The following is an 18,460-nucleotide window of genomic DNA, read 5'->3' as shown; positions in this document are numbered from 1 at the left end:
TCAGGCAGACATAGAAAAGGAGAGTCTTCTTGGCCAGGCAAAAAGCCTGTTAGGACACCTTTCATAGGACCTCCTCCTCCATTCCACTGAGGCCAAATGTTAGAGAGAAGGAACTTATTTCTAAACATCAAAAATTGGCAGCTCAGGAGGACGGTGATAGAATAAAGAGCTCAAGATGCAGTGGCCCAGCATGAGCACAGAGCCCTTGCTTCCTGTGCGGGTGGAAGGAAGCCACAAGTAGGCACGGACCCTAACGACCCACACCGGAAATCAGCAAACTGGGAGGACCTTCAAGAAATTACCTGGTCTTGCCTCCTTCAAACATGAAATAGTCTAAACTCTCTAATGTAATCTATCATCTGGTTTCTTTTTTTTTTTTTTTTTTTTTTTTTTTAAGGTGAAGTGTAGCGTCATCTGGTTCCTGTTCAGATGGTTGGGTGTAAAGTTCTGTGACAGAGGCAGTATGATAGAGCAGTGCTACTCACAATCCGGTCCTCAGGCCAGGCTGCAAACTGCCACTGGTCAGGACAGTATAGAAACTGAGAGTAAGCAGCTAGGGACTTTTATAGCAATTTGACAGTAACTTTATAGCTATTGAATATAATAGTAATAATAAATTAGGCCTTGTATTTTATATAACTCATGTTTTTATTTTACTGTTGTTGTATTTTTCCATTAGTCCACAATGTATTCAAAATGAAAAAACAAAACCCTGAGCCTTTATCATAAATAGCTTGAAAAGCAGTGTATTCAAGCACCCATCATGTTAACCATAACCATCATGTTAACCTTCTGTGTTAGATTACTGTCAACATCCACTGATCGTGCCTTGAGATGCTAATTTTCACAGATCAAAAATTAGTCACCAGGCCTTTCCAGGTAATATATAATGAAGTGAAATCTGTCTTTTCCTGAACTCTGTTGACAGATGACTGGCTAAAACTAGTTGGCTATATTGATAGGAATGCTTGGTCACTTAGGGTTCCAAATACAGGGATCCTGTGACCCTAACCAAATAAATAAATACGCCTCATATAGGAAGAGTGGAAGAAATAATTGGATTACCACAAACCCACCATTATTCTCAGATAAGCAGGCCTGATAATGGTGACTGAAATATTAACTTTGTATAGTAAAGGCCATCATTAAAGTAAACACCCATTTATCTAGGATTTAAACAACCAGCCAGCATAAACAAATGGAATTTTATGAATTCTTCTCTCATCTTTTATGATAATGCCACAAATGACAAGTTATGAAGTCACTATGAGAATTTCTTCAAAAAAGCAACTGCTGGGTTTTGTTATATGGCAACAAATGCAGCTTAGTCTCCTGAGTTTTTTTCATGATGACCCTCGGGCACGGGAAAGTCACAAAATGCCTTGAGTCACAAAGATTAAATTATGTTCAGCTTAGTTTTGGTGTTAATTATATCTTTATGTGTCCTAACTTTGAAAATCAGTAACCTGTTTTAATATATGTGTTAATTCTTTTTTTTTTTAGCAGAATGTTCAATTTCATGTGACCTTGGGTATGGTACCTTGGTCCTCGGTTTCATTTACCTCAAATATATGTTGACGGGTGGAACTACTAGATGTTTTCTGCCATTCGAGGATTCCAAGCAACCCCTTCCTCAACCAGTTTGAAGTATCACGTTTATCACAACAGTGCCAACGAAAGTTACTCTCCTCAGCACTGGTCATAATTCCAGACTGTGGAAGCCACTGACTGCCTCTCCCTCAATACAGAGAGATCCTTCCCCATGGTCAGAGTGAAGGAAGCACCTCAGTCCCCTTGGCTGGAGGAAATCCTCTTGCTCCTGATAAACCCAGCCCGTTTGTTTTCCCTGATCCTAATTCACATCCCTCCACAGCTGCACTGTCCAATACACTAGCCATTAGCCACATGTGGCTATTTAGATTTAGCTAAAGTAAAATAAAAAATTGAGTTCCTCAATCATACTGGCTGCATTACAAGTGTCCGTATTGGGCAGCACAGATATAGACCATTTCATTATTGCAGAAAATTCCATTCAACAGTGCTGCTCTACAATATTCAGGGTAGAGCTAGGCCCAGAATTTCCTGAAGAGCATGTGAGGTTCTGTAAGTTGCCTCAGCTTACATGCAAGTGGTTGATAGCTGCTGGTGACCTGGCTTCTTTCACCCAGAACAGGCTGACACGAACAGGCTATCTCAGACTACATCGTTTTCCCAGAATCTTTCTGCCTGAAAGTATTTCACTGCCACAGCCAAAAGAATGTGAGAGTGCCTTCAAGAGGGCTATTAGAAGCAAAATCTTGGGTAGAAACTTTCTGGAGCCATAACTAGAATAGTCTGTCTGCCTGTAAGTCATGTCCCTTTAAGAATGATAAGCTAGGCCCGAGGAAAATGAACAGACATGCAACTAAGATGATCAAATACCTACAGAACCCCTTTAATGTGCAGGGCTTCGGGAGGGATAAGTATATGCTAAGGTAGAGTCTCCAATAAGCTTTTAGGAAGACTAGACTTTAAGGAGGATTGTTTAGGCAAACAATGTAAGATGGCATTCAATTAAATGTTTAATTATATGGTATCTAGCAGGAATGCTATTGGAGTTCCGGAAATGCAAAGATTAACAAGGGCTAGAATGGGGAAGGTAGGCCTTAGGGTGATGCTTGAAAAACAGGTGAGGTTTGATTAGGTGGAGGAGAGAGGAGAGGACTTCTAAGTTCTCATAAGTGAAGGCAAGGAAATAGACATGAAGATATTGTAATCACATAGGGTCCAGTCAAATGATAATACCAAGTTAAGAGGGCCTCTACTGACCACTCTGGAAAACAGAGAAATCCAACCTTTTTGCCAAATATGAGTTTCAGAAAGATAGAAGCAAGGGGAAGCAAGCCTGAGCCACGTCAAAATGAGACTGCAGTCCGCAAACACAAGCCAAGGAAATCCTGGGGGTTTACAATACCTTGATGCCTGTGTTGGACACTGATGGGCCCCTTGCCCCCAGCAGATTCCATGGGTCACACTTCTCCATGCTCCTACTTAGCGGACTTACCAACATGGTACCAAGCAGGGCTGTGCTCTCCCTCTTCATTTCTTCCACACAAACCTTTACAAACACTCTCCCAGTTTTAACCCAGCCCTCAACTGGAGGCCATGCATTGTAATCACCTGGGGAGCTTGCCACAGTCCTGTCTGCAGAGGGTCTTATTTAATTGGTCTGCGGTGTAACCGGGGCATCCTTGGGGGATGCTAATATGCTCAGGCTGAGAACTCCTGGTTTTCTACCTGCCCGAGATAACTCGTACCAGTCCCACCCTATAACTTGGCTCAGGTGGAACAATTTACAGCAAAGTGTAAAGAATTTTAATTAGGATAATGACAGTGGAAATTCACTGGAAATTCAGTTCCAGGTGTCCTGACTCCCCTGGGCGCCATTTTGCCTCATGGCCAAGATACTTACATTTAAAGTTTTCACATCAATTTGATAGCCAAAGTGTGACTGGGAAAATAGGAAAGCATCAGAAGATACCCATGAAGGTTCCTTTATGAAAGTCCTTATTATTTCACGGGCTTTCCATTTGTATCGCTCACCTTCAAGATGCTTTCACTCACCTCTCAGTGGCGGGCAATGAATGACTCAGCTTGGCTTCTACCCCTCTGATTTCTGGTTATCAACTGCCAGTTACTGGGGAAGAGGCTTTTGTTTAAATCAGAAGCAAGCAAAGGAGATTGGAAGGTGGTCACTCCTCTCGACCTTTTTTAAAGTAAATCCAGAAGAATAAATGAATGTGTAAGAGGTTTGAGGGTGGGGAAGTAGGGAAGGTGGCATTCTTTTAATATAACATTGTACTAGTCATCTGTGCAATTCTTAATACACAGAGGACAGTTTTAAATAGGACTCAGATCTCCTTGTCCACCTTTTGATACAAAAAATATTGTAACCCTAGGCATAGATATGCTCCCAGTTGGCTACATTATTCTTATGAAAGGAATAAGATACATGGTTACATTAAACAGCATTAGTTACACCAAACTATTAATGGATCTGTTATGGTTTTATTAGAATAATAGTAGTACAGTCTCATTTTAAAAATATTTTAATGCACCCACCTGCTTGTTTCCATGATCAAGTGCTTTTCTGTTGAAGATAGGCAGTAACAGGAAGAATTAAAACTGTCAGGGAGAAGCAGATGAGCAGTAACGTAGTTTGTAAGATGAATCCTAGCAGCAACAGCCCTGCCCCTTCCCCCAAGAGATAGAAGCAGCAGTACTGCAGTGATGATGGTGGTGGTGGTGGTGGTGGTGGTGGTGATAGCACCAAACTGTTACTTGATCCTTTAAAGTTTTCAGTGTCCCTTCATGCATATATTTTTTAATCCTCCCAGCAAACTGGCTGTGACTTTCCAGATAAGGAAACTGAGGCCTAGAGATGGTTAAAATGGCTTGCCCCAAACCACACAGCTAATGTGTAGGGACTTCTAACTTCCATGACACAAATGAAAATATTGTCTTCCTATTAGGTTTTTTTCGCTTCTTTTACTTTGTAATTATCACTACAACCTACACATGAAGTTAATGGAGCTGGAGTCAACTTCTAATCCTCAGCAGTGGTGTTACTTTTCCGTCTATTTTTGACAAGGAAATATCAGAGAAGGCAAAAGCAAAGTATTTTGTTCCCCTTCTCACACAGAGTTTACAGGGCCAGCCAAAAGATTTGCCACAGAATCAATACTAGAATAAATCTGGAACCATAACCATCTCCGAGCGATACAACCAATCAGAATTCTCTGGGCAGAAAGAAGGCTACCGCAGCCTCTAAAGTACAACCACAGCAAGCCTGCAAAAGCGGTGACCCTGAGCATGAAACCCCTTCCTAATTAGGCCTCTGATGTGCATGATATTCCAGCTGGTGTTATAATTGCCTCTCTATGTCTTATTTTCCCTCCAATATTATCCATTTCTTGAGGGCAAAAGCTGCATGGTTTTTGGTTTCTTCCTCCCCTCTGACAATTCTTCCTAATCCCAGCACTTCCTCATGTTTATAATAGCACCACCATTTACCAAGCCTACCCTTGGTATTCACCTTAGATTTTGCCTGTAAAAAAAAAAACTGATAGGAAAGGGGAGGGGAGTTTCTTTGCTCTAACTTGTATCAGGCCCCACATGCCTAGGGACATTCTTAAAATGATCCTTTCCCAACTAGGTAACACCTTGATCGCCCATGGAAGACTGTTAAATAATAATAATAATTATTATTATTATCAATTATTATTATTATTATTATAAAAAATTTTGTTTTCTGGTATGACTCTTTGACCTAAGAAACAGGATGCCTGGGCACTTCCCTGGTAGATAAGTGGCCAGCATTCCATGAAGAAAACCTTTAGTAGATGACCTTCTTCCACCAGGGAACTCTCCACACAGCAGCCCTTTGTGTGGATGCTCTTCATTGTTGAGATGGAAATTTTGCTATTAACAAATTATTACATACTGTTTGAGATTATTGCCTAATGAGCATTTCCACCAGAAAAGGAGCACAGGGGAAAATGTTCTTTGAGGAAGAAGGAATCAGACATTGCATTTAAACCAAGGGTCAGCACACTACGGCCCATGGGGCAAATCTTGCCCCTCCCCACAGTGTATTTTTGTAAATAAAATTTATTGGAACACAGCCACATCCTTCTATTTACAGACTGTCTTTGGCCGCTCTCACATTACAGGAGCAGAGTTGAATAGTTGCAAAAGAGACCATCTGGCCCATAATGTCTAAACTAATTGCCTATCTGGCCCTTTACAGAAAAAAAATTTTCCAACCCTTAACCTAGACAGTCCAAAAGCTTACCAGGAAATGTTATCATCACTCATTGAGCATCTTGATCAAGTAAACCTCTAGGTTTCTTTCTACTGATATGTCCAGAAAGGAGCGATTTTCTGTGGAAGAGCAAACACACCAGGAGTGGCTGTGACCCGGGTAGAGACGTCATGCACTGACATCATGCTCCCCTGCAGGACAGAAAAATAGAAGTAAAGTTCAGGAATGGCAAGCCTGCAGGGGTCAAGCAAGTAGCATAAATTTCCATAGGCCAGGTGGGGGCTGTGGTGAACTAGACAGCATGTGCCCACCTTTGGGGCAGGTCCAGCTGGGTTGTCTTGCAGGAATGTGAGCCCTATGTTACCAGAACCTCTGAATTTCTAGGACCTCCCAGAAATGTGTTCGTTTTTGTGGAATTTCCTAATATTTAAATGGTGATAGTTGGTTAAAATTAAAAATTAAAATAGGAGGGCATCCACACAAAAGCCTGCACATGGATGTTCATAGCAGCTTGATTTATAATTGCCAAAACTTGGAAGCAACCCAAATGTCCTTCAGTGGGTAAATAGAGAGATAAACTGAGATACATCCATACCATGGAGTATCATTCAGCACTAAAAAGCAATGAGTGACCAAGCCACAAAAAGACAGAGAGGAACCTTAGGAGAGTATTACTAAGTCAAAGAAGCCAGTTTGAAAAAGCTACATACTGTATGATTCAACTATATGACATTCATCCCAAAAAAGACAGACCCATGGAGACATCAAAAAGAGCAGCAGTTCCCAGGGGCTGGGGGGAGGGTGGGATGAACAGACAGCACAAAGAGGATTTTTAAGGCAGTGAAACTATTCTGTATGAGACTATAATGGTGGATCCATGTCTATACATTTGTCAAAGCCCACAGAATGTACAACACCAGACTGGACCCATGTGTAAGCTATGGAGCTTGGGTGATAGTGATGTGTCAATGTAAATTCACTGATTGTAACAAATATGCCACCCCTAATCATGTTGTCTATGGATGGAAGAGGAAAAATTGAAGTATCATTATCAGAGTGGCTGCTAGGATGCAAAAACTACAGAATTCCACTATACCAAGTTACCCAAGTTAGGGCTCTCTCAACTTTCTCCTCTTTGGCCCCCCTGTCAGGGTCAGAGAAGACAATAAGAAGATTCTAAACTACCAGGCAGGTCATTACAAAGATGCCTTCATGTATAGTGAAATATGAACTACTGAGATTCTTTATAAACACTAAGGATTGTTGATAGTGGACAGCTCTGTCTCAGTGGGAATTTCCGCATGAACAGGTCAAAATGAGAGTGAAGCTGTAGAACTTGTGACAGTCGTTAAACCCTTCATATTTGAGGTAGGATAGAAATGGAACATGAATATATAACAATTCTTTGGGTTGAAACCAAGTCTAGCATCTTAACATTAAGAAGGGTAATTAGTTAATGTTTGTAAAGTACTGTGCAGATATGCCCTTTTAAAGTGCTAAGTATTCTAAAAACCACATTGTAGCATTTTACTAAATGTAAAAGGTCTAACGTTCATCATTTCTTTGGTACAGGTTGGCAAAGACTCCTTTGGCAATGACTATATAGAAAATTTAAAACAGAATGGTATTTCTACAGGTAAAATTTCATCTTTCCTAAAGTTAGTTTTTATAACTTTCTTCCAGAATCTGGTTACAAGAAAAGTTGAATATAGAAAAGAATTATTAGATCCTCCCCTGGTGGCCAGAGAATTTTTATGCACAGCTTTGTCTAGTCTTGCTTAAGTGTCCTTTGGTTAATTCTTGCATGTATATTGCTCCAGATGGGAATAAAATGATAGGAGCTTATAAACCTTCATCTTTTAGAAATGTTTCAAAAGCAGGTGACAAGAGAAAACAGGTGCTGCATTCACAAAAGCTATTTTAAGAAAAGTCATTGAATGTCATGGCTGGAAGTGATCTTCAAAACCACTGAGGCTGATACCATCATTTCACAAAAGAGAAAACTGAAGGCCAGATTGGTTCTGAATTTGTCCCAGAGCACACAGCTAGCTGGAGCTGGAGCCAGGACTAGAATGCAGGTCTTTGGCTCCAGTTCAAGGCTCTTTGCTGCTGCCAAAGGCTGCCTGATCAACATTTCCATTTACACGCCAGACCATAATTCTTGATGAGATGCAAAGCTTATGAAAATGAGGAAAATCAAACAAGTGCATTTTATGAGTTTGACCTTTAATCTTTCATTTCAAGCCTGTCATTTCTTTCACCGAAGAAAAGAAATATGGTGGTCTAGAAAAATGCATATGTATGCGACTGTGAATACTTAGAAGGAATTGAAGATGGGGGTGGTTTGCTGAGTTGCTACTAATGTAGAGAAAAGGCACAACTAAGTGAGAAGGCTTGTATTTTCCTCCTTATATAGGTGATGGGTATAAATTAGCACTGATTACTTATCTCTTTTTTATCATTCCAGATGGTTAAAGGTTAAAAAGTTTTTCCAAGGATTAGTGGTGCATTGAAAATTGTTAAAATAGATTATCCTTGCCAGGCTGTACATACGTGATTGTAATTTCGTTTTTCTTTTAGAATTTACATATCAGACTAAAGATGCTGCGACAGGAACTGCTTCTATAATTGTCAATAATGAAGGTATGTGTTTCGCATATTGAAGCAGCATTTCCAGAACTAAAGCAGAAGCATCCATATTCACCCTATTCCTGAGGATCTCTGGCCATACCCACCACTCCAAGGCCTAATGTGTGGTCTTTCCTACCTAAATATATGTGTTTCTCTTTATTTACACTTCCCTAGTTGATCATTCAAATATGAAATTGTCCACCCAATACATATGAAGTGGTATAGTTGCCTCAGAATAATACTTATATCCTGTAACATCCCCTTACCCTTCATGTGAACCCAGGATTGATATTTGTCTCTAAAAGCAGTTAAGTATTCACTTGTCATTTCAGTTACACTAGGTAAATAAATGTAAATAGATAGGTGCATAAGAAAGTTGATGAATCATATTTATAGAATATTTACTGAGCAAATGGCAGCAACCAATTACTTCTAACTTATCTTTAGTGTTCAATTTTGTCTGCTCTTTAAACAGCAATCAAATCTCAAAAGTCTATATATACAACTGTGCCTGTCACAAGGCCTTGCAAGAGTTGAAACATTTGTCTTTAAAAACAGTAACTTCCCTTTACCCTCAAGTAAAGTTTTCATAATTTCTTCCAACTATTTTAAATATAAAAAACACCTACATAGATTTTTAAAATCAGAACTAATATTCAAAAGGACCAAGCATTTCATGGAACACCTAGGACAGAAGAACCTAGTGCATCGTGGGCAGTCAGGGTGCATTGTGTCAAATTAGGATTTGTCACGATCTATCTATCTTTTATTTATACTGCAGTTTCACAATATCATTTCTCACAGAAGTTACGGGGTTTTTTAGCTCTACTTTAGTGATCTCAAAGTTGCAATAAAGACAACCAAAAAGGGTATTCCACTTTAAGGCAGCAGATAAAAGTTTTCGTTCTAAGAATAGACAGTCTGTGTCCATTACTTTAAGCTACATCTTAAGTAATTATTGCTGCCAACAGCAGCTCATTCCCTGTCTTAACCTTTTTTTTGTGTTCTAGGGTATCTTTACATTCTGTTTCTTCCTTATCTGTTTAACAAAATACTGTGTGTTCCGTGCAAAGATATAATTTAATATTGTGTATTGGGTGCCTATTATGGTAGACTTTGTCTGGTTTATAGTACATGGTAATGCCCTCGAGAGTATAGATTGTAGCAGAAGAGCTAACACAAATACCCTGAGAAGTAACAATCAGCTCCTTGAAATGAAGGGGTGAGTGGCAATTCTGACAAGTTAAATTTGAGGCAAGAATGAGCTAGCCATATGGCAGTGTCCACCAGACAGCTTTAGTCTTGGGCTTTGTCACTCATCAGCCAAGGCCAGACCAGAAATGTTGCCTGGGGAGTCAGCAGTATGGGCAGCAGTTGACTCTAGCAGAGAGAATGAGGTCACTGAAGGAGAAAGGCAAGGAGGTATGCTGTCTTTCAGTGTGTGGGTTCTTTGAATTTTTCCAGTGCAGAGACTGGGTTTATGCTGAACCATCCCCACTTTATTAAGTTCTCCTTGTGGCCAACAAACATCTGTGGTCAGATGAGAGGCTAGCATGTGTTCTGCGTTCAGAGGTAATTTTAGGTCACGTCTATACAAGATCAGCACGAGCAGCTTGGAGCACAGAAAAGACTGCTGCCACTCATCCCTCTAGGTCAGGCTGTCCAATAGAATATAATGCCAGCCACGTGCGTAAGTTTACATGTTCCATTAGCCACATTTTAAAAACTAAAAAGAAACAAGTAAAATTAATCTTAATAGATTCACTGAACTCAATATGGTCAAAATATTTTCCTGTCATCATGTAATCAAAAATGTTCTTTAAAATTAATGAGATATTTTACCTTCTTTTGTTAGTACTCAGTCTTTGAAATCTGCTATGTATTGTACGATTGAAGCACATCTCAATTTGGACGAGCAACATTTCGAGGGCTCAGTAGCCACATGGGGCTTGTGCTCATGGCTACCATATTGGACAGCACAGCTCTTGAGAGACCACCTGACAGAGAAAAGGCACCAACCACCACCCCGTCCCCACTTGGATTGTAGAGAGTTGGGTCCAAGGGATGAGTATGTAAGGTTCCTTAGTCCTTCTTCTGTTTGATCTGGAACAATATAAGCCAAATATCACTCTCTCTACCTTAAGTTGTTTAGTACAGTTCTTCATCTATTAGATGTTATAAAATGTGCTTTGATTTACAAAATCACTTTTCAGAATACGTTGGGGTACACATATGACACAAACTACAGAGCGTTAGTTTTTAGCATTAAGCAAGCCTAGTCCTATTTATACTCATCATTATGACACCTGTCACTTAGGATTCAGAATCTTTACCACATACATTTTAAAGTATGTTATATAGAATTTATCAGCTAATATTCTTTGTATATAAGACTATTGATACGGGAAATCTTTTTTAGATTTTGCTCAAGATGATCAGAATAATATGAATCTTACAGAGATGTAAAAGAAGATATATTAGGAATACAAAATTTAAACTGAATGGCTTAGAAATGTTAAAATAATACTTATAACACATCTTGTATAAAGACTTTCTAAGGGTGATTGTAACATTGCAGGATACTGTTCCTTGGTTTTGCTTGATTTTTAATATAAATATGTATAAATTCTTTATAGGCCAGAATATCATCGTCATAGTGGCTGGAGCAAATTTACTTTTGAATACTGAAGACCTGAGGGAAGCAGCCAGTGCCATTAGCAGAACCAAAGTAATGATCTGCCAGCTAGAAGTAGCTCCGGCAACTTCTTTGGAAGCCCTGACAATAGCCCATAGCAATGGAGGTAATTTTACACATTTGTCATTCTTTCTATAAAAGCATTTATCACTGTCTCAATGAAAGTTAACCTTTCAAATTAAGCAAAGCCATACTTTTTCTGCCTTAAAATACTCTATCTCCCATCTGTGAGATTCACTGTCTTCTTGTAGTTCTCGATAATGTTAGAAAACCTTACAAATAAGATAAAAAGAATATGAATAGCATTTCTGATAATCCAAAATATAAATCTCCAATCTAGTTAGCAGAAATAATTTAAGTAGTAACTAGAATCTTGAAGGAGCCCATTGTCCAAGATACACTCTAAGTAGTAGAATGATTTCCATTCTGAGAAGCAGAGGTTAAGCTGCAGGTCACATATAATCACTGCCCAAGTACATTTTGGTAAACATTTCAAGGAATTGAAGATTAGTTCTTTCTCCTTTTTGTAAAACTTTATTGTCTTTTCTATAAAAACAAAAGATTACTTATATGTAGCATTTTCTGTGTTGTCAATGTCCTTTAAGCAGTTTTTTTGTCTTGTTTAATCTTGAACTTTGGAAATTTTCAAACACACCAAAGTAGGCAGAATTGTGTAAGGAAACTCATCACCCAGATTCAGCAATCATCAGCTCATGGCTAATCTTGATTCATCTGTTCTCCCACCCACTCCCCTTCTCTCATCCCCAGCAAACAGAAAACTTTTATAAATCTAGAGAGTTTCTTTCTGTTTGCTTCTTTTTCATCACTGACTAGTGGGGAAAGCATCTTCTGAGTTAGAATCCCATTTCTGTTCCTTGTTAGCTTTGTGGTCCTAACAAAATTACCTGATTTTTCTGAGTCCTGTCTGTTACATTCATATAACAATACTCCCCTGCAGAATTGTTCTAAGAATGAAATAAAATAAAATATGATGCCATATTTCTCAGTAAACACCAATTTTCTTCTCTCTTTCACTTCTCTCTTTAAATTAAAATTAGGATAATACCCTGATCTCAGCACCCTCTGGTCAAAATAAAAAGTAGCCACTCTAAGACAAGCACTTCTTTTTGATATTGTGGCCATTGTTCTGTGATTTATGTTAAGAAGAAAACAGAGAGAGAACCACATCAACTTTTCTAGATAAAACTTCTCATCAAGATACAAAACTAAAAAAAAAAGAAGAAAAATAACAGTAAATGTATGTGTGTGTGTCTGTGTATTTATGTGATTTTTTCCAAAGTGAATAGTGTTCTCCATAGCAATAAATGGAAAATAAGTTACTAAAATGATTTGGTGGAGAATTTTTTAAATGTATGTCCTGATTTAACATATTTCCTCTTGGCAAAACAACATGCCATGGCAAATTCTCACTGATACTTAATGTATTTTTAATGGACTCGAAGCTGTCAGAAAGAATTCTAAGCCAAAACCTACTTGGTTACATTTTCTCAGGGTGTCACAGTCTCAGGCTTATGGTAGGCATCCTCTGCCCTGCACTCATCTTCACCGGGTGATGTGAATACAATGTGCCACTCCATTCATGCTCCTGTCTTTCCTTATATAGGTCAAAGTATAGTCTCACTTAACTTTTTTTTTCCTACTACCCCTTGCTTCTCAGAGATGCTGTTTCCCCTGTCCTAGTCTAATAGCCTGCTACCTACCCAGCTCGTGGAGGAAAGGTACAGCAACCACAGTTGAGGATCTAACCTTTCACAGATGAGGCTAGAGTTGCCCGGATGGGTGGGGTCCAGCAATGCTTCCTCCATCACCTGCCAGGCATCTTCCAGTTGAGGAGCTGGAGAACCTGAGGCATCAGGAATGGGTGAGGGTAGGTGACGGTGAGCCAAAGACCACCTAGCCTACGTCACATTTTTCCTGAGAGCCAGCACGCCTAAGTGTTAATTCTGTGTGATCTTTCTTACATAGTCATATTGCTGTGTATAGTATACCTGCACTTATCTGTACTTTATAGCTTATAAAGCATGTTCATATCTATTTGATCCTCAGAAAAACCTTATGATAAAGGTATGGCGGGCATTATTCTCCCAGATTGAAGGGGAGAAGACACACTCGGTGAGGTTAAGGAATTAGCTCAACCAAAGTCAGTGTAGAAACCAGGATTCCAGACTCCAAGACCCAAGTTCTGTGTCCTAGAGCACACTTTAAATAAAGAAACTGCCACAGCCCATTGATTTCAAGGAACCCAGCCTTTGTAAAGAGTATCTCTAGAAAAGTAAAACACATGAATTGTAACACTGTCCAATATGTAGCCTAAGCCTTGAGTGTTATTACTGCTTAAGTCACAGAGACAAGACTCTAGGGTGTTTTCAGTAATGTGTCCCCTAGTCTCCCCCATAAAACACACACACACACAAGCACACATACCCACACGTGCCTCCGTCTAGAGCTCAGCTGGTCCCTATTTGGTAATTACCAGTCAGATACAGGCTAGATTCTATACTATGAATGGTGTGTGTGTTTGAATTTAATGTATCTTCGTTCTCACCTGAGAGAAGTGGGTTTGGGAGTCATGAAGTATGACTTGGAATTCAGAATTAATCACTCAGCAAATGGGGGACCTCATGCAAGTAAGTCAGTTCCTTGCACTGGACCTCAGTTTCTTCTGTGGAACAAGGGAATGGGACTGAGAGTTCTCACAGTTCTGTAATGTCACATTGTGTGAATGGACTGATCACAGAGCAGAACGAGCAGACCTTAAAGGTCTGTTGAGTGCTGAGTGTCCTGTCCATTGCCTCACAAGGCTGCATATGTGCCAATCAGCAGTACTCCATCTATGAGAAAGATGGTAAAATCATCGTTGTCATCATCATCATCTGTGGATTTATTATCACAACTCCCTTATCTGTATACTTACAAGTAGTGAAGTTTGAATTAAACACATTGTATAACTGGATTATATATCAGTTGTTAAAATACAGAGGAAAAGACCCTCCTCCATCTTTCAATAGACTGTCTCAGAAATCTCTGTCTTTACCAAAATGAAAGCATTGGTTTTAAACAGCACCGGCAACATCAAAAAATGACTTGGGAGCCCTCTCAGCCGCCCTCCTCTCTAGGTCACAGTGTTGTGAGATGGGCCTGTGGCAGGGCTGGTGCTGCAGCTGCTTGTGATGAAATTATGCAGGTTGGTTCTGGTCTTTATATCCATTTCAAAGCAAATGGAACATTACAGGAACAATTACAAATAATTGAGATTGTAAGATTGCCAAGATTCAATTCTAGGTAGGATACAAAATATGTTTTAATGCCACTTTAGTCCTTTTCCATTTGGCAAACAAAATTTCTTGGCTGGCCACCATGACTTTCACAATAACATGGTCCAGCATGTGGCCCAAGCTTTGAGTGTTTTTGCTTAAGTCACAGAAAGGAACCCCTAGAGTGAGAGACTGCCAAGCCAGCATTTTGGGTAGCCCAGCCTTCCCATGGTCTCTTTACTTATGGTGATTTTCTTCCTGTTTCTCTGAGCTTGTCATTAGGGCCTTCTTGACTGTCCATCCCCCGCCCTCCATGTGACATCACTAAGAGCTTCTGCCCCATTTTCCTGTCTTTATACCTATACAGCCGCCCTGCTAGGCATCACCAGTTCCTCATCGACATTATTGTGCCAGCCACTGACGTGCTGTTAAGACAACCAGGAGTTTAGTCCATCTTACGTTGTAATGAATAATGATTACTGTTGGATGCTATCAATCACCTCTGCAGCTCCCAGTCACTACTTGGAACACCCTGTGTTCTCTAGTTTTGCATGGTTCCAGGGTGACATCATTTTTTTCCATCTTGTCTATTACAGACTTGCATTCTTCTTTGGTTAGCTACATCTACTAATTCTTCACTTTTTTTCATCATGGTAAAGTATTCATGCTGATTTATGGTAGCACGAGCCAAAAGGAGTCCTTTATGGCATTTTCACTTTTCCCCTAAATTTAGTTATTAGTCAGACTCTAAGCCAGTGTATCCACTTACTTTTGGTAAGAGTGCTTTCCCTTGATAAAATACAGGCAAATAAGTTTTCATTGATTTTTACACAGTATTTACAGTCAAATTAAATTGTAGAATTTCTCATTCCAGCAATTGTTGCTTAAAATTCAATATAATTGTTTCCTTAAAATTTGTTTTTATTGTGGAAATTTTCAAATCTACATGAACATATAGAGAATAGGATGGTAAACCCATAGACACTATCATTTAGCTTCAACAATTATCAACACTTGGCCAGTCTTGTATCATCTATGCCTTACTCCCCATCCCCCACTGCAACCTTGGATTATTTTGAAGCAAAACCCAGAAATTACATTATTTCACTCACAATGTACTCATTTTTTGATGTAAGGTATTATATATATTTTAAGAATTATGTCTTTGCATGGTGCACAGCAGTTAATCTGTGGTCAGATTTGTTCTCAGCATTTTGTAACTAAACACTTATTAGTTTAGTGAGTAACCACTCAGACTTCTTTCTCTTCTATGTAAGTGTATAAATGTAAATACACAGACAGGGGTTTTTTGTTTGTTTAAGAGGGGGATCATACTAAAGACTTTATTATAAAACTGCCTTTTTCACTTATAAGTAAATTATAGAAATCTTTCTGTCACAAAGCAGAGGTCTGCTGCATTCTTTTTAACAGCAGCAGTGGATTCCATTAGATATGCATGTCATATTTTTTCTAACCTATCCACTCTGATAGATACTTAGGTGTCTTTTTGTTTTTTCTGTTACAAGCAGAGCTGAATGAACATCATTGTACCTCATCTTTGCATGCCTGTGTATTTCTGTAGGATAGGTTTAGAAAAGGAATTGCTGGATCAAGGATCTTCTGAGATAAAATGGAACTTTTGTGAGAAGAATGGCTCTGCCCTGTTGTTTCATACTGATAGTTTGCTCTAACCTGTGCTCAGAGCTCCTGAGTGCAGATTTGAGGATCAGACTAGGTGAGCAATGGCATTTGCATTTAAAGTTTGAGGAAAATCGGGAACAGCATATTTGTTTTGAAAACCTAAAAAGTAAGTGGGTGTGTCAGAATGCTGGGCAATGAGGGCCTTTATGCATAATTGACATCTCTAAGACCTTGCAGAAGTGGGAAAACCAATGAAAGAGATTGTTGCCAGGCTACAAACTTCAACAGAAGTCAGAAGAGATGGGTGGACAGGCGGGGCTGCTGGGCTATAGGTAAAGGACAATATAATAACAGTAACAATTCTTTACATTTGTACAGCACTTTACAGTTCACACGGGGCTTTTCTAATTTAAGCTACACAATAACCCTGTGCAAAAATATGAGCAGCCAAAAATATACCATAGAATTTCTGTGGGTGGACATTCTGGATTCTAAAATAGTGAAAATGTGGGAATAGTGTTAGCCCATAAACCACTGGACAAAATCCACTGACCAAACCAAAATGTTAAGTAAGACTAAGGAAGGTGCAGCAGTTGACAGCCACTGCCCCCGCCCCCCAGCCCCATCAGAAGTAGTGGAAGCTTCCACTAGCCACATGCTGATATGCATCACCCCAAGAGCATGGAATGGATCACACTAGCCGTGGGAGAGCCACTTGGAGAACTTGCCTGTGTGCACATTCCCTGATCTTTCCCCAAGGGATCTGGATTCAGTGGGTTTGAGGTGGAGCCCAGAAATCAGGCATTTTAATAAGCTCTCCTAATGACGCTGCTGAGCAGCCAAGTCTGTGAATCACTGTTCTGGAAGAGTCTCTAAGACTGCAGCTAGAGAATTTTACTCTAGGTCTATAGCATGGTGGACCTGGGTAAAGGAAAAGAAGACCAGCCAGTCTAGTTGGATAAGTAAGTGTTTTGACAAAGGGGGAGCTTCCTGTGAATGTAATTTTTAAATACTGTTTTTTAATTTTTACAAAGTTCCACAATAAAGGCTGTTTTAAAATGTTTTGAATTGGCCTGGGGGGCTTGTGTTGCTATGGACAGAGTCCTGGCCTAGAGAGGCAACCATTTTAGAAATGACCAAACCCTGGACTTCAAGTTAGAGGACCCCGGTAGGAACCCAGCTTAAGCATCTCCCAGCATCTCCCAGTGTATGACCTTAGATTGTGACCTCATCTCTCTGAGGTTCACTTTCCTCCCCTGAAAAATGCACTTCTTCGGACACTGTGATGGCTTTGACATTCTCATTTTTTCCTTTTTCTGCTGTGCCCATCCATCCTCCTCTTGTGGTCTCCTAGTCTGAGCTAGCTCTCAACCTCTGATTGAATCTCTCATCCTTTATCAGTCTCTCCTTTATGTTTCCAGATTGCCTACAGAAGCCAAGAATGTAAGCTTATGTGTGAGTGGGTATGTTTGCATGAGTAATTGTAATATATTTGGAAGACATGCATAGGTGTACAAAGCATGCATATATATGTACATGAACTTCCTGCTTACTCTCCATACCAGGAAACTTTTGAACTCTTCATTGTTTCCTTTCTATCATCTTTCTTCATCTTTTCTGGAAAATGGATTTATGAACTAACCTGGCAACTAAGTATTTAAAGTAACCTACAAAAATATTCACCAGCCTAAATGTTCACATTTATACATGTCTTTTCATGCCACAACATTTAAATTTTCCTTTAATGTTCTTGTTGCCCTTTGTCATGACTTTGTAATCACCTTAGTGGTAAATATTGATGCTCACCTTTGAAACTGAAATGTTGTAAAGTAAAAAGTAGAGCAAATGGACATAAGAAGAAATTGATACTAGGCTAACGTGGAGGTTGAGATTTCAGACTTTTCTATATCTGTAACCAAGCTGATTTTGGGGGGAGGGTGAGGTAATTAGGTTTTTTTGTTTGTTTTTGAATAATGGAGGTACTGGGGAATGAACCCAGGACCTCGTGCATGCTACAAGCATGTGCTTTATCACAGAGCTATACCCTTTCCCCCAAGTTGACTTGTAATTTAATAGGGAAAACGGTTGCGCTTGGGTATTTCCCTTACTGAATGTCTGCAAATGCACCATGTGAAAAATGATAACCACTGAACCCCTTTTTCATTCCTTTGTAGTGAAAACATTGTTCAACCCAGCTCCTGCCATGGCTGACCTGGACCCCAGGTTCTACACCCTCTCAGATGTGTTCTGCTGCAATGAAAGTGAGGTAAGGATGAAAGGTTTTGCTCATGCCTTGAGAAACAAAAGACCTTCATGTAAATGGATAAAGCAAAGAATCAAGACTAACCTTATCAGTTAGACTGCATATGAATTCTTGGGCATAGCTGAAAGCAGATTTTTTGGTTGACTGGGAGG

At 39.5% G+C, this 18,460-nt stretch overlaps 2 protein-coding genes across 7 annotated transcripts in view; one reads left to right on the top strand and one right to left on the bottom strand.

The window, feature by feature from the left end:
* The window catches only part of BABAM2 (BRISC and BRCA1 A complex member 2), a 387,982-nt gene extending 382,011 nt beyond the window's left edge, over window positions 1-5,971 (bottom strand). For both annotated transcript variants that reach the window (XM_074341828.1, XM_045511781.2), the window contains exons 1-2: window positions 5,834-5,971; window positions 4,102-4,164 (exon numbers count right to left, since the gene is read on the bottom strand). The gene's annotated coding sequence lies outside the window, so the exon portion shown is untranslated. The remainder of the gene's footprint in view (window positions 1-4,101; window positions 4,165-5,833) is intronic.
* Window positions 1-18,460, top strand: part of RBKS (ribokinase) — an 83,826-nt gene that overhangs the window by 26,359 nt on the left and 39,007 nt on the right. For all 5 annotated transcript variants that reach the window (XR_834816.3, XM_010948459.3, XM_045511786.2 and 2 more), the window contains exons 3-6: window positions 7,376-7,439; window positions 8,384-8,446; window positions 11,071-11,235; window positions 18,220-18,311. Coding sequence is in view for 4 of the 5 variants with exons in the window: in XM_010948459.3 (XP_010946761.2) it covers window positions 7,376-7,439; window positions 8,384-8,446; window positions 11,071-11,235; window positions 18,220-18,311 (384 nt within the window). In the remaining variant the exon portion in view is untranslated. The remainder of the gene's footprint in view (window positions 1-7,375; window positions 7,440-8,383; window positions 8,447-11,070; window positions 11,236-18,219; window positions 18,312-18,460) is intronic.

Source organism: Camelus bactrianus, chromosome 15, assembly GCF_048773025.1.
Source record: "Camelus bactrianus isolate YW-2024 breed Bactrian camel chromosome 15, ASM4877302v1, whole genome shotgun sequence".
In the NCBI taxonomy this organism is placed as follows: Eukaryota; Metazoa; Chordata; class Mammalia; order Artiodactyla; family Camelidae; genus Camelus; species Camelus bactrianus.
This window is presented reverse-complemented; position numbering and strand designations above follow the sequence as displayed.